Source organism: Eutrigla gurnardus, assembly GCF_963514095.1.
Source record: "Eutrigla gurnardus genome assembly, chromosome: 16".
NCBI classification, from domain to species: Eukaryota; Metazoa; Chordata; class Actinopteri; order Perciformes; family Triglidae; genus Eutrigla; species Eutrigla gurnardus.
In genome coordinates this window covers 13,383,086-13,395,694 of record NC_139927.1, presented here as the reverse complement: position 1 = coordinate 13,395,694, position 12,609 = coordinate 13,383,086, and the positions used below count along the sequence as shown (strand labels likewise).

General features: G+C 44.8%; 4 protein-coding genes across 5 annotated transcripts; all 4 read left to right on the top strand.

Annotated features, from left to right (window-relative positions):
• Window positions 1–224: 224 nt before the first annotated feature.
• actc1a (actin alpha cardiac muscle 1a) lies at window positions 225–3,888 on the top strand. Of its 2 annotated transcripts, none has more exons than XM_084030193.1 (8): window positions 225–339; window positions 1,963–2,117; window positions 2,202–2,330; window positions 2,410–2,605; window positions 2,694–2,855; window positions 2,938–3,129; window positions 3,380–3,561; window positions 3,653–3,888. In XM_084030193.1, exons 2-8 carry the CDS (start codon window positions 1,989–1,991, stop codon window positions 3,794–3,796), a joined length of 1,134 nt encoding a protein of 377 aa, XP_083886319.1. In that variant the 5' UTR covers window positions 225–339; window positions 1,963–1,988; the 3' UTR covers window positions 3,797–3,888. The 2 variants fall into 2 exon arrangements, with proteins under 2 accessions (XP_083886319.1, XP_083886320.1); XM_084030194.1 differs by having other exon boundaries at window positions 279–339; window positions 1,966–2,117.
• Window positions 3,889–4,853: 965 nt separating this feature from the next.
• On the top strand, window positions 4,854–6,835 carry LOC311026788 (inactive Rho GTPase-activating protein 11B-like; the record flags this gene model as incomplete). Its single annotated transcript, XM_084030487.1, has 8 exons — window positions 4,854–5,029; window positions 5,117–5,213; window positions 5,350–5,606; window positions 5,804–5,955; window positions 6,050–6,151; window positions 6,225–6,395; window positions 6,486–6,576; window positions 6,715–6,835. 8 exons carry the CDS (start codon window positions 4,854–4,856, stop codon window positions 6,833–6,835), a joined length of 1,167 nt encoding a protein of 388 aa, XP_083886613.1.
• Window positions 6,836–7,847: 1,012 nt separating this feature from the next.
• On the top strand, window positions 7,848–10,711 carry scg5 (secretogranin V). The gene is made up of 6 exons (XM_084030548.1): window positions 7,848–7,892; window positions 8,294–8,519; window positions 9,045–9,194; window positions 9,340–9,452; window positions 9,819–9,872; window positions 10,061–10,711. Exons 2-6 carry the CDS (start codon window positions 8,294–8,296, stop codon window positions 10,187–10,189), a joined length of 672 nt encoding a protein of 223 aa, XP_083886674.1. The 5' UTR covers window positions 7,848–7,892; the 3' UTR covers window positions 10,190–10,711.
• A 299-nt stretch (window positions 10,712–11,010) lies between these two features.
• grem1a (gremlin 1a, DAN family BMP antagonist) lies at window positions 11,011–12,491 on the top strand. The gene is made up of 2 exons (XM_084030417.1): window positions 11,011–11,123; window positions 11,283–12,491. The coding sequence occupies exons 1-2, from the start codon at window positions 11,029–11,031 to the stop codon at window positions 11,830–11,832; spliced, it is 645 nt and encodes a 214-aa protein (XP_083886543.1). The 5' UTR covers window positions 11,011–11,028; the 3' UTR covers window positions 11,833–12,491.
• The last annotated feature ends 118 nt before the right edge of the window (window positions 12,492–12,609 follow it).

Sequence of the window (12,609 nt, the reverse complement as noted above, 5' to 3'; positions counted from 1 at the left end):
ATATATATTTGTCTTAAATGTGCCTATTATGAGAGCTACGTAATTAATTAATTAATCCCAACTTATTTATCATGCAACCATCCGTCCAGGTAAAAGGCGTCACTACTAGCCGTAGATATGCCTTTCATCCCCAAGGCAACATCTCTCCAGTTTGCTGGCGTCCCAGACATGGGATCCACTTTACTGAACCGTTTTGCTAAGCAGCACTTAATTTGGGCCTATGTGAACTCCTGAGCCCGCCCCCGGCCCCCCCTCCGAACGCTGGGACATATTTAAGGAGCACCTCGCACCCTCGACCCTTTGTCCCGGTGGAAACTCCAGTCTTGTGGTTACAACTTGGTGAGTCTCTTTGCAGTCTTCTTGCATTTTAGCTATTGTGTTTGGGTTTTTTTGGTGGGGGGGGGGGGGGGGGGGGGGCTCTGGGAAAATGAGCAGGCACTGCTGCTGTTTCTGACACAACATGGATTTACTACAGTGTGAAGTTGTTTCTGTGATCAGAGCTGATGATGTTTGGAGGATGACAATAGAGATGACATAAGAGAAGGGGAAGAAGTTGAAAGTGGAAAAAGTAGAATTAAGAGGAAGAAGAGTTGACTTATGGAAAGGTCATCCACATTTAGTAACCATGACCTGCATTATGCAGACGAGAGGACAGACTGAGGGTTTAGGATGCAGTGATGGGATGCTGGCTGTGGAGAGGCAGACGTGCAACTCCAACTCAACCACACAAAACATATTAGCTTCCATCAATATTAATACACTTTGAGATTAAATGAATAACCAAGCAACTCATTGGAAACCCTCTGAAGTAGCATTTATAACGCTCCATCCAAGTCCAGTCTGCTTCTCCTGTTCAGGACACTCTTCAGAATTAGAGTTTTAATTCTTAATCTCATTCAGGCTTTCCTGGTTAAATGAAAATGGGAACTCAAGTCATTTTTTTTTTGCATTAATAGTAGATATTTAAATGCAGAGATGGCCTCTAAATATATTTTTGCAGATATTTAAAAAAAAAACTACTAAAAGTGTTTTTTGTTTGTTTGTTTTTGTTTGGATGTTTAGTTGCAAGTAGAGGGTCAATAGTGTTGAGCTGATGCTTAGTTGAATTATGAGATTCTTGTACTGAAGAAGAGCCTAACTCATATCTGCAATGAACGGTATTGATTTGGAAACGTTTATAAAGTACTAAATAATACTGGCCTGGCATACCAGAGTCAGGTTTGTGGGAGGAACTTTAGAGGAAGAATGTCGAGGTATCTTCAGTAGTAACTTCAAACTCTTCATCTGGAGCCAAAGTACCATTTTACTGCTTCGTGAGTCTGATTTACGTGAAGACAACAGCAGCCATTTAAATTGAACGTACACAGATGTTGACATGACTGGGGAAGCTGGTATGAAGAGCAGGGATGCAGGATGCACTGGGGATGGAGGCAGCGTCCAGAGACCCCGGAAGGATCGGAGCACATGGTCCGGCCCCAAACAGAGGAGTCCACTATGTGGCGACAGCTGAGACCTCCTCCTGCCACTTGTCAAAAGACAAACACTACCTCAGCTGTTAACTCGGCCCTGGCTTAGCGATGAGATATGGAGGGACGGGGTTGTAGGAGGGAAGGGGGGGGCAGAGGAGGGTGACAAGGGTCCCGAGGCTGAAAATAGATCCGTGTGTGTCGAGTGGGCCGGGGCCATGTCCCGTTTTGGCTTTCCAGGCAGCTGTGAGACTTAGAAAGGAGATTAGAGCACTCAGACGTGTCTTCATACTAAACATAGTGCTACATTGTTTCTCATTGCGTGGTTTTGTTTGGGGTTTGAAATGGTAATATAACACATTCAAGCATGATAGGGGTATTAGTTCCTGCATTTGATTTAACTTAAAACTATTAAGTGTTTTGATGTAAACATCTTCTAATCCAGACAATATAAAACATCCCAGACCAATGTTTTTCCATCCTCTTTCTTGTCCAGCAGGCCAGCCCAGAAAAAGACCAAACATGTGTGACGACGACGAGACCACCGCCCTGGTGTGCGACAACGGCTCTGGCCTGGTCAAGGCTGGGTTCGCCGGTGATGACGCTCCCCGCGCCGTCTTCCCGTCCATCGTTGGACGCCCCCGCCACCAGGTAGGAATACCGATGATTGTGCAGCTTGACCACACGCTGTCTGCACACTGTGTTTTCTGAGACGTGTTTGCTTGGCGTTGTCAGGGTGTGATGGTGGGTATGGGCCAGAAGGACAGCTACGTGGGGGACGAGGCCCAGAGCAAGAGGGGTATCCTGACTCTGAAGTACCCCATCGAGCACGGCATTATCACCAACTGGGACGACATGGAGAAGGTGAAGAAAAGCAGTGTGTTGTTTCTTCACCATTGATGGCTAATTTCCGTCCCTGACACCATCCTTCCTGTTTGTGCAGATCTGGCACCACACCTTCTACAACGAGCTCCGTGTGGCCCCAGAGGAGCACCCCACCCTGCTGACAGAGGCCCCCCTCAACCCCAAGGCCAACAGGGAAAAGATGACCCAGATCATGTTTGAGACCTTCAACGTCCCCGCCATGTACGTGGCTATTCAGGCTGTGCTGTCCCTGTATGCCTCCGGTCGTACCACCGGTGAGTCTCAACCAAAGACAACAAAATAATAAAAAGCTCACACATTTTGTGTCGTCTTCTGACAAACTGCTGCTTCCTGCCGAATCAGGTATCGTGCTGGACTCTGGAGATGGTGTGACCCACAACGTGCCCATCTATGAGGGTTATGCTCTGCCCCACGCCATCATGCGTCTGGATCTGGCCGGTCGCGACCTGACGGACTACCTGATGAAGATCCTGACTGAGCGTGGCTACTCCTTCGTCACCACTGGTGAGGAGGCCCCGACAGCTGACTGCAAACACAAGATATATGACGTATGATTACTTACTGTGATGAACTTCCTCCCCCGCAGCCGAGCGTGAGATTGTGCGCGACATCAAGGAGAAGCTGTGCTACGTCGCTCTGGACTTTGAGAACGAGATGGCCACCGCCGCCTCCTCCTCCTCCCTGGAGAAGAGCTACGAGCTGCCCGACGGTCAGGTCATCACCATCGGCAACGAGCGTTTCCGCTGCCCGGAGACCCTGTTCCAGCCCTCCTTCATCGGTGAGTCGTGACCTCTGACCCCCGACACTCACATTCTGCTTATAAATGCTAAATAAGGATCTCCATCCAATACTGATAGTTTTCAAATTCTGTTACATTTTGGATGTTGCTTGTTTTTTCTGTTGTTTTTTAATAAGGCACTTTGTTTTTGACAGGTGCTATGTACTCTCCTGTCTGTAATTATTAATGCATTAGCATGCATTCACTGTCAGCCCTATGAGCACTCACCTTCCTCCTCTCACCTGCCCAGGTATGGAGTCTGCTGGTATCCATGAGACCGCATACAACAGCATCATGAAGTGCGACATTGACATCCGTAAAGACCTGTACGCCAACAACGTGCTGTCCGGTGGAACCACCATGTACCCTGGTATTGCTGACCGTATGCAGAAGGAGATCACCGCCCTGGCCCCCAGCACCATGAAGATCAAGGTGAGCCCCCAATCGACCAGCGCTGACCCGTTAAATCCGGCCAACAGGAAGCGCTGCGTGCTCTAACGTCACCTCTTCTCCCCCCTCGCAGATCATCGCTCCCCCTGAGAGGAAATACTCCGTCTGGATCGGCGGCTCCATCCTGGCCTCCCTGTCCACCTTCCAGCAGATGTGGATCAGCAAGCAGGAGTACGATGAGGCAGGCCCCTCCATCGTCCACAGGAAGTGCTTCTAAATCTCCAACATCCCACCGTCTGCACCAGCTTTTTATCCATATCTGTACTTTTGCTGTTCCTTTTGCTGTACATACATGTTCTGTTGTAATAAAGAGTTGCTTTAACAGTAACTGTCTGGTGTTGGAGTCTCACTATAAGACATCAATATGCCTGTCGATTTGGCATATATCATTTTATCTGATGCTCTTTACTTCATCTGACTCAGACATGGACTCGTCTACAGAACACTACCATTCATAAGTTGTGATTTCATCTTTCAAGCATCCTTCAATTTTTCACTTTTGAAAGAAACTTGTCATCGCCCCTTGATTTGTCCAAATTAAAATACTGTGTATTATAAAAGACTCCTGCGACGTTGTCCTATTAACATCACCTTTGTTCGTGGCACCTCTCCCCCATGGTGTCATGTTGCTGGAGTTTTAATGAAAGCTTTATATTTTCCATGAACTTTGCAATTAGAAGAAAACCATTTAAGTCATTAAGGCAGTCATTTTTATTGATTGAGATACTTTTTTTCACAATGTGAGGTTCAAAATCACTTTAATTTCCCATTTAACAAAGGAAGAAACAAATGATCTCTTCTGTTTCTAATAACTTTTGAAAATCACTTTCAAAAACTTTGAAAATATGCTATCAAGATGAGGAATTAAATCATGTGTGAGTTGTTAACTAGGTGTTGAAAGTGTTGTGTTCAGGGCACATGGGGAGGGTGGTGGATATGAGTTTTCAACATGAAAATACTGTTACTCACATCAGTTTTCCGGTGGTGATAGCTCTGATTTCCAAGACGTTTTCTCAAACAGTTATTTCAATATTGAGAATGTCTGAAAACCATCACCACCTCAAAGCTCATATCTACCACCCTCAACATGCTCCCTGAACACAACACTTTACCTTCACTTCCTTGTCACCTGTGCCACAGGTGATACTGATGAGCATAATAATGCTGGTCTCCTTCATTCACCAGTGAATTTTTACCGCGTGTGTTGTGTGTCATATCTCTTGAGATTTTAGTTCCAGCCTGTCTGTTTCTGACCTCTCGGGGACGTTTCGACCATGAAGGTCACCGACAGCAATGTGATTCGTTTTCACCTTGAAGTTATTTATGGGATAACTGTGAAGAGCTTTGAGAAGAGGAAGGAGAGACTGTTCATGGGTGGTGCAAAGATCTTTGGCGTCCCTCTGGAGAATTTACCCAGGCAGTACATTCCTGAGTTTGGACTGGTGCCCTGGTGAGTAAGAGGAGCGGGATGAGGAAGGGTATGACATGAAACCGGTCCCGGAGGTTAATCCAATGCTTTTAACATGTTGTGTCTCAGCTTTTTGGTGACTGCTTGTTCACTTCTTCTGGAGCGTGCTGGGACTGTAGGCCTGTTCAGAAAACCAGGTTCTCTTCCTCGCATCAAGACCCTCAGGGTAAGATTTTTAACCTTTGACCTTTTAACTAATCAAAGTTCTACCGGTGCTGGTTTGCACAGACACTGGTTCTGTATCTGATCTGACTTGGCTTTAAAGATGTGAATAATTGTTGCCCTCCTTGTGTTTGTTTGAGGCCAAGCTGAACACAGGAGAGGGGTGTCTGCCCACAGCCCTCCCTTACGACGTCGCGACGCTCATCAAGCAGTTCTGCAGGGAGCTGCCGGAGCCTTTAATCCCCACTGAGCTCCATGCGGCTCTGCTCAAAGCCCAGTCGCTGTCCAACCTACAGGACAGGACTTCAGCCCTACAGCTGCTGTCCTGTCTGCTACCCGCCAGAAACTCCTCCTGTCTGCATTACCTCTTCGACTTCCTCTCCAAAGTGGCCCAGAGGTTCGAGAGAAAACTAATTATGCTGGGGAAATTAAACCCACTGTTCAGAGCATCATTTAACTGTATACACGTTGCTATTTATCTGTCTGGCAGGTTGAATTGACAGAATAACAATGTTTTTCATGTCAGGATTCCACGTTTGAGGTGAATTTCAAGTGACATACAAGTTATTTAATTTGAATGTTTTTCTGTGTCAGATGCAGCGAAAACTTGATGACCAGCTCCAACCTCGCCACCGTCTTCGCTCCGTGTCTTCTACCGCCTCCCAACAAGGCGGAGATGTCTGAGGGGCGACTTGAACTCCGGGTCCTTGTCTTACGCACCTTCTTTGAAAATCCTCGATTATTTGGTAACAAGCCAGTCATTGTGTTCTGACGCCATCTGTTAATACGGGTATGTGAACGGACTGGACATCTGCAGCTTTCAGATCTTCTCTTCTATAGGTGTGATTCCTAAAGCTGTGATGGACAGTATGGAGTTTATGATGCATTTCCATCTTATGAAACCCTCAAAGAGAGGACACAGAAAAAGCCACAGTTTGAAAGGTAAAAACGGCCAAGGTATTAGAAAAATGTTACTTTTTTCCTCCTCAACTGTACTTTAATTTCTCCAATACAGTGATGTGGCCCCTGAAGACGATGCCCTGGATTCAAGGGAGGCCAAAGGACAGGCCTCCAGCCTCTGACCAGAGCCAAGAGTCCACCTCGGGAGACAGACCGCTCCGGAGAAGCCTCGGCCTGGAGACTTTCCCCAATGTCGCGCTGTTCAGGACCTGCATGCTTTCTGCAGGTAAACACAACATGAACAAAGGAACTGGTCAGGAAGCATGTGCATTTTCCATTTTTCTACTAAATGTGATCTTATTAAAATGATTTACAGAGGATGGTTTTGGCCCTGCAGCGGCTCTGTCAGACAGTCACGGCCATGCTGGGAAAGAGACATCCAAGACCCCACAAGAAAGACCAGCAAGGTAAATGAAGAACGCTTGGTGATTAATTACACAGGTTGTGTCCAACTAACGGTAACCCACTGTTGTTGCAAAAAAATCAACAAATATCAAAATTTGATGTTTCTGATTTTGGTTTGTGTTCCTTTTTTTTGTTTCCAGAGATCTGCGTTTGGTTAATTTCCCGAAGTTCGGCAAAGGGACACATTCGGAAAACTCTCCTGTGCTCACTGGTGTCGGGAAACGGCATCTCACGCCTTGGAGAAGACGTATTTCACTATGATTTTTACTTTTTTTTTAATATTTTGCCAAGTTGTCGGGTTGTCCCACATTACTGCTGCATTTTAGATTGTAACGTCGGATAGATCTGTTCATATTTATAAGGTGGCTTAGAGTTGTTTAGTGTCTTTAAATAGGATCTTAAGTTGCATTTTAAATAAATTCATATATTCCACTATTTATTTCATTGTTGTATGGATGAACTTTCACCATAGTTTTATATAAATAAAATGTTTCTATTCATAGCCCTGTAATAGACTGGCGACCTGTCCAGGGTGTACCCTGCCTTCGCCCAATGACAGCTGGGATCGGCTCCAGCCCCCCCGTGACCCTGAATACAGGATAAGCGGTAGAAAATGGATGGATGGATGGATGGATGTTTCTATTCATGAGATTATCTTTGATGCAAGTTAAATCTTATGAAATGAAACGTATCAAGTAGTCGACCACAGGCCTGTGAAATCAATTCATGTAAGAAGTTAAACAAGAAAGCAAAAACAAGAAAATAAAAGTAGACAGATGAGCACAGAAAAGGAGAATTATAATAATGGAAATGACATAATGGCAGGGTAGAGGGCATAATATGATCTCTGCTTCAGATCCTTTTCTTCCTCTAAGTGCTTTCATGAGTCCTCTGTAAATAATTGCCACAATGTAGCAGCCAATGAGAAGCGAGGATTTTTGGTATCCTAGCAACTGCATTTGAACCATGAAGTGGGACGGATCGCATCATCCCGACAGGTTGTGTAATGGCCATTTAGGATGACGAGGGGAATAAAGTGATTTTCCTTCAAAATAAAATGGGAGAAAAAGAACCGTTGGTAGCAAAACGTAAAACAATTGTTTGGCACAACATGGAAATCGTTAAAATCAATGTTTGTTTTATTGTATGTGTTATTTAAGAATACGTTTCGGTAAATAGCAACTTTTGAAGTCGTTTTTCCCCCATTGTTTTTGAGAAGCAAGCTTTTATTCTGGAAACCGGATATGTACGTTTATTTTTCGGCTAACTTGACAGAAGTCTTGCGCAGTACGAAGGTCCCATCATCAGCGCGAACACGGTAAGAGACAAATCCAGCAAAATTCGCTTTTTTTCGGGCGCTTGTGATATTTTCTATCAATAAAACAATATTTCATCAAATACATTTGATGAAATACCGCTTTTATTGTAAATGGTGATATTTAACAGTTTGATACTCTATAAATAGCCTCCACATATGTCTATTTACATCGGCCTTGGCTGTGTTTACAGAGTGAGAGGCGCACAACGTCTTTATTTAATTGAGAGACAATCAACCTTTTACGGTTTCTACTGAAACGTAAAGCATCCTGTTCAAACACACGTTCCGTATCCAGGTCCATTCTTCTCTAATTAGCCTGTCACGTGACTAACGCATGTGTTTGCTCATGATTACTGTCCATCTTTTGAACGCTGGGTCTAACGTGTTTGTCCCCCACGCAGATGACGGACATGGGCTCGGCGGTGCGGTTATCGTTGCTCGGCCTCCTCCTGTGTCTGCAGCTCGGCAGAGCTCCGGCCCGCAGCCCCCGCACGGCGGACCAGGTGTCCGAGGCCGACATCCAGCGGCTGCTGCACGGCGTCATGGAGCAGCTGGGCATCGCGCGGCCCAGGGTGGAGTATCCCGCACATCAGGCCACCAACATCGTCGGGCCGCAGAGCATACAGGGTATGTAGGGCGCCTTTACAGGTGAAGGGAAATAAAAGATCCCGTGGCTGAAATCCAAAGGGAGACGTGGACAGTTGGGAGGGTTCAAGTGCTTGAGTTGTGGAAGATGTATTTATTCATACTGTAAAGGCTGATTAAATATAATAACACTGGATCAGAACAACCCGTAATTTGGGGTTTGATTGGTGACCCACTGTTTTATACCATTACGTGAACAGTGATATATTCTCCATTCGTCCCATTATGTCTTAATTCTGTATTTCTGTTTCACCTTATAATGTAATAACAAACCAGAACACGTCAGCACATCCAATCAAAATTATTTTCATATTGTTTATAGTCCAAAACTCAGGCAATTTTCTATTTCGTTTTTGCTTTAAAGAATCATTAATTTAAGTCCGTTCAAATGCTGAATACAAGTAAATATCACTCACCCCTGATGCCTCATTACTGACGCTTCTTCTAGCTGGTCAGGCTGCTGCTGTTTTTGTAGTAGTGGTTGTAATGCTTGTTTTCGTCCACAAGGTGGTGCTCACGAGGGGCTGCAGCACCTCGGCCCCTTCGGCAACATCCCCAACATTGTGGCCGAGCTGACCGGCGACAACGTGCCCAAAGACTTCAGTGATGACCACGGGTACCCAGACCCTCCAAACCCCTGTCCCCTGGGAAAGACAGGTAGACGCACGCTTTTGTTCCTAGCACATTAAGAAGATCCAGACAAATATTATAATTAATATTAATAATATTCCTGTTCTTTATTGTATTTACATTGTATTATTGAATTTCTGTTGTACTATTCTGCTCGTCGTCACATCCACAGCAGCAGACGGCTGTTTGGAAAACGCTCCGGACACGGCCGACTTCAGCAGAGAGTTTCAAAAACACCAGCACCTGTTTGACCCAGAGCACGACTACCCGGCGCTGGCCAAATGGGTGAGTAGGCTACAGAGTAACACTGCAAATAGATTTATTTCTTTATTTTTGCCCAAACAACAGTCATAAATGACGGTAATATAACAGAAAAAAGGCAGAAAATCTTGATGAAATAATTTACTAAAAAAGAAAAAAGAGAGATAAATGGATGTTGGGAACAAGCAAGCCAGCTCAGGTTCCTCAGGTTACATGATTGGCAAAGCATGTCATTTGGATTCACTCTTGTGTCTGTCTTCACCTCTTTGAGTGTATTTAGTCCCCGAAATGACATTTGGGCAGTGTCTCGACTGTAATTTAGGAACAAAGGATTTGACTTTGATTTGACTGTAAAACAATGGATGCATGATTGAATGTGTTTCCTTTCAGAACAAGGAGCTTTTGTACCAGAAACTGAAGGGAGGACCGACGAGAAGAAAAAGGGTATCATGTTTGTTGTCTTCTTTCTTTGTTGTGTGTGTGAAGAGACCACATCGCCAACACTAACATCTCCCCTGAAAGGAACCATGTACTCCAAAACTCCCTGCTTCAGATGTCCAGTGATTTTTCTTCTGCTTCTTCATGTTTGCAGTGTGTGCTGTATGGTAATGTAGTTCTCTGCCTCCCTGCAGAGTGTCAACCCGTATCTAAAGGGCCAGCGGCTGGACAACGTCGTCGCCAAAAAATCCGTTCCTCACTTCTCTGAGGAAGAGGAGGAAGAGCCGCCGACTGTCCCTGCTGCCAGCAAAACCACCACCTAAACCCCTACACCCGAAACACCCACTGTAGTCTTAAAACATACTCAGATCTGAGTTTTAAACACATTATATTTAAGCATTCTGGTTGGCAGGCGATGGGGTCGTGTTGTGAAATAAGAAATGGTTAGCAGATAAAAAAGATAAGCAGCTTGAAAACGGTTCATGCTTTGTTTCTTATTAATTAGCCCAGATTTTGTTAATTATAAAGGAACAGCATAGTGTGTGTTCATCTTAGAACTGTTGCTCTTATTTTTATATTCATAGGAGCGGATAAAAGTGATTCTCAGTTAACAGTTGCCTGAGATTCATACATTTAACCCAAAATGCTAAAATACAATGTGTTAAAGCCTCGACTGTCAGCCAGAATATCTACGACTGTATCATAATATGACGTATAAAGATTTGGAGGATTGTTGAGTCATATTTCATGACTGTACAGAAATCCGCTTCCTCACTCGGAGGTTTCTCAAAGTTGACGTTTTGTATGTCTCGGTCAAACCATTTAATCACCTCCTGTGTCTTCAGAAGCAAGTTATATATTGCTTTGCTTCATTGACTGTGGACTACACCACTGCAGCATGGCAAATATGGTAGCTCTTATCCTGTTTTGTGTATGTTTTCTCGTCACCACACTGGAGTATGAGTCTCGGCACTGAATCGGTCACTTCATCTTAACCTCAAAAAATGTTTTTGTTCTGTAAAGTCAAATAAACGATTTATCTGCATTGACAAAGTTTGGAGTTCTTTCAGACAAGGATCAGGGTTTGGTTTGAGGGAGGGGGGGGGGGGGGGGCGTGTTCTGCTGAAGCTCTGCAACTGAAGACAGAAGTGAACCCCTCAGCATGTCATTCATTAAGCCAACACATAGGAGGAAGGACCTGAAGAAGAAGCACTGTGTGACTGGACTGTCTTTTTCAGCAGCTTATATTAACAACAGGTAACACAATTTAACAACTGCTGACTTTTTGATTTTTGAACTGACCTTAATTATTCATTTACTTGTATATTCGTTGCGTAATGCGCGCGTAAAAAATGCGCGTAAAATCCTCGCAAATACGTGCCAATAACGCTCTCCATCTTCTTTTTGCTCCTTCAGATCAGAGATGAAGAAGACGCAATCGGTGCTGATCTCTGCAGCCGTCCTCGCGCTGTTCGTCGCCCCGCTGAGGAGCGCGCATGCTGCCACCTTCCAAGGCGCGTTCCCGCACCCGAACAAATACAACCCGAACGACTCGGATAGATGCCAGCAGCCCGCCATCAGTGGACTTATTTCCCGCGGGGTGGGACCCGTGACCTCCACCGACGACGTGCTGGAGTCCAGTCAGGAGGCGCTGCACGTCACGGAGCGTCGGTACCTGCGACTCGACTGGTGCAAGACGCAGCCGCTGAAGCAGACCATCCAGGAGGAGGGCTGCCTGAGCCGCACCATCATCAACCGGTTCTGCTACGGACAGTGCAACTCCTTCTACATCCCGAGGCACAACTACCAGGACGGGGACGCCTTTCAGTCGTGCTCTGCCTGCAAACCCAAAACCTTCAGCACCGTCACGTACACCCTGTTCTGCCCGGGTCAGATCCCCAGCACCAGGAAGAAACGGATCCAGCGCGTAAAACAGTGTCGCTGCACAACCATAGATACGGATTAAACGCAAACGGACGCATTCAGGTTGATTATATCCGCTTCCAATTGGAGGAAAAGTGAAACTTTGAAAAAAAAAAGTAAAAATAAAAAGGAAAGTGTATTGCTTAAGGACGCCAGAATAAAGTGGGAACAGGACAGTGATGAACTTGAGCCTTTTTAAATCAATATAGAGAAAATGCTGATAGACAATATGCATCATCCTCCCTCGAAAATGATATTTTGAGCTGCAATTAAGAATTCATCACACTGTCCAAAAACCTCGCTTATTATCATGTTAATCATCAGTGCTTCCACAAAGCCCATTCTTTTTGTGTGTTAACAGATTTTGAGGGTTTGTTGTCAAATTGTTTTAGATGCAGAGAGTTTGCCAAAGAGTTTATTTAAGTGAACCGATGAGCTAAAGCATCAGTGTTAAATACTAAGGCGGCCATATGTGTTGTGCACCATCTTCTCAGAAGTAAAAGGGCACGTCTCCAAAGGACTCTGAGCGTTGTGTTGTTTCCACTGTGTGGGATGTAAAGCTGATCGTGATATAGAGATGTTTTTATTTTCTCTTTCTTTTCAACCTGCACTGCTAAATGCCACTTCCTTTTATGACCGTGTATAATATGTGTATCATATGTTGTTAAGCTGCTTGTGAATAAAACAAGCTCTGAAATCACAGATTTTCTGATCGGGGATTTTATTCGTAGAAAAAGATATTCTGGGAGGATAACGATGTCAAAATCAATGCAAATAATCAGCATTGAAAGTTCACTATACGAGCACATAAATACAGCAC

Excerpts from the sequence above, each read along its gene's own strand:
- actc1a (XM_084030193.1), top strand. The coding sequence starts at position 1,989 with ATGTGTGACGACGACGAGACCACCGCCCTGGTGTGCGACAACGGCTCT. Across the intron at positions 3,130-3,379 it reads GTTCCAGCCCTCCTTCATCG|GTATGGAGTCTGCTGGTATC; the intron begins GTGAGTCGTGAC and ends TCACCTGCCCAG. Across the intron at positions 3,562-3,652 it reads CCAGCACCATGAAGATCAAG|ATCATCGCTCCCCCTGAGAG; the intron begins GTGAGCCCCCAA and ends CCCCCCTCGCAG.
- grem1a (XM_084030417.1), top strand. The coding sequence starts at position 11,029 with ATGTCATTCATTAAGCCAACACATAGGAGGAAGGACCTGAAGAAGAAG. Across the intron at positions 11,124-11,282 it reads GCAGCTTATATTAACAACAG|ATCAGAGATGAAGAAGACGC; the intron begins GTAACACAATTT and ends TTGCTCCTTCAG.
- scg5 (XM_084030548.1), top strand. The coding sequence starts at position 8,294 with ATGACGGACATGGGCTCGGCGGTGCGGTTATCGTTGCTCGGCCTCCTC. Across the intron at positions 8,520-9,044 it reads CGGGCCGCAGAGCATACAGG|GTGGTGCTCACGAGGGGCTG; the intron begins GTATGTAGGGCG and ends TTCGTCCACAAG. Across the intron at positions 9,453-9,818 it reads ACCCGGCGCTGGCCAAATGG|AACAAGGAGCTTTTGTACCA; the intron begins GTGAGTAGGCTA and ends GTTTCCTTTCAG.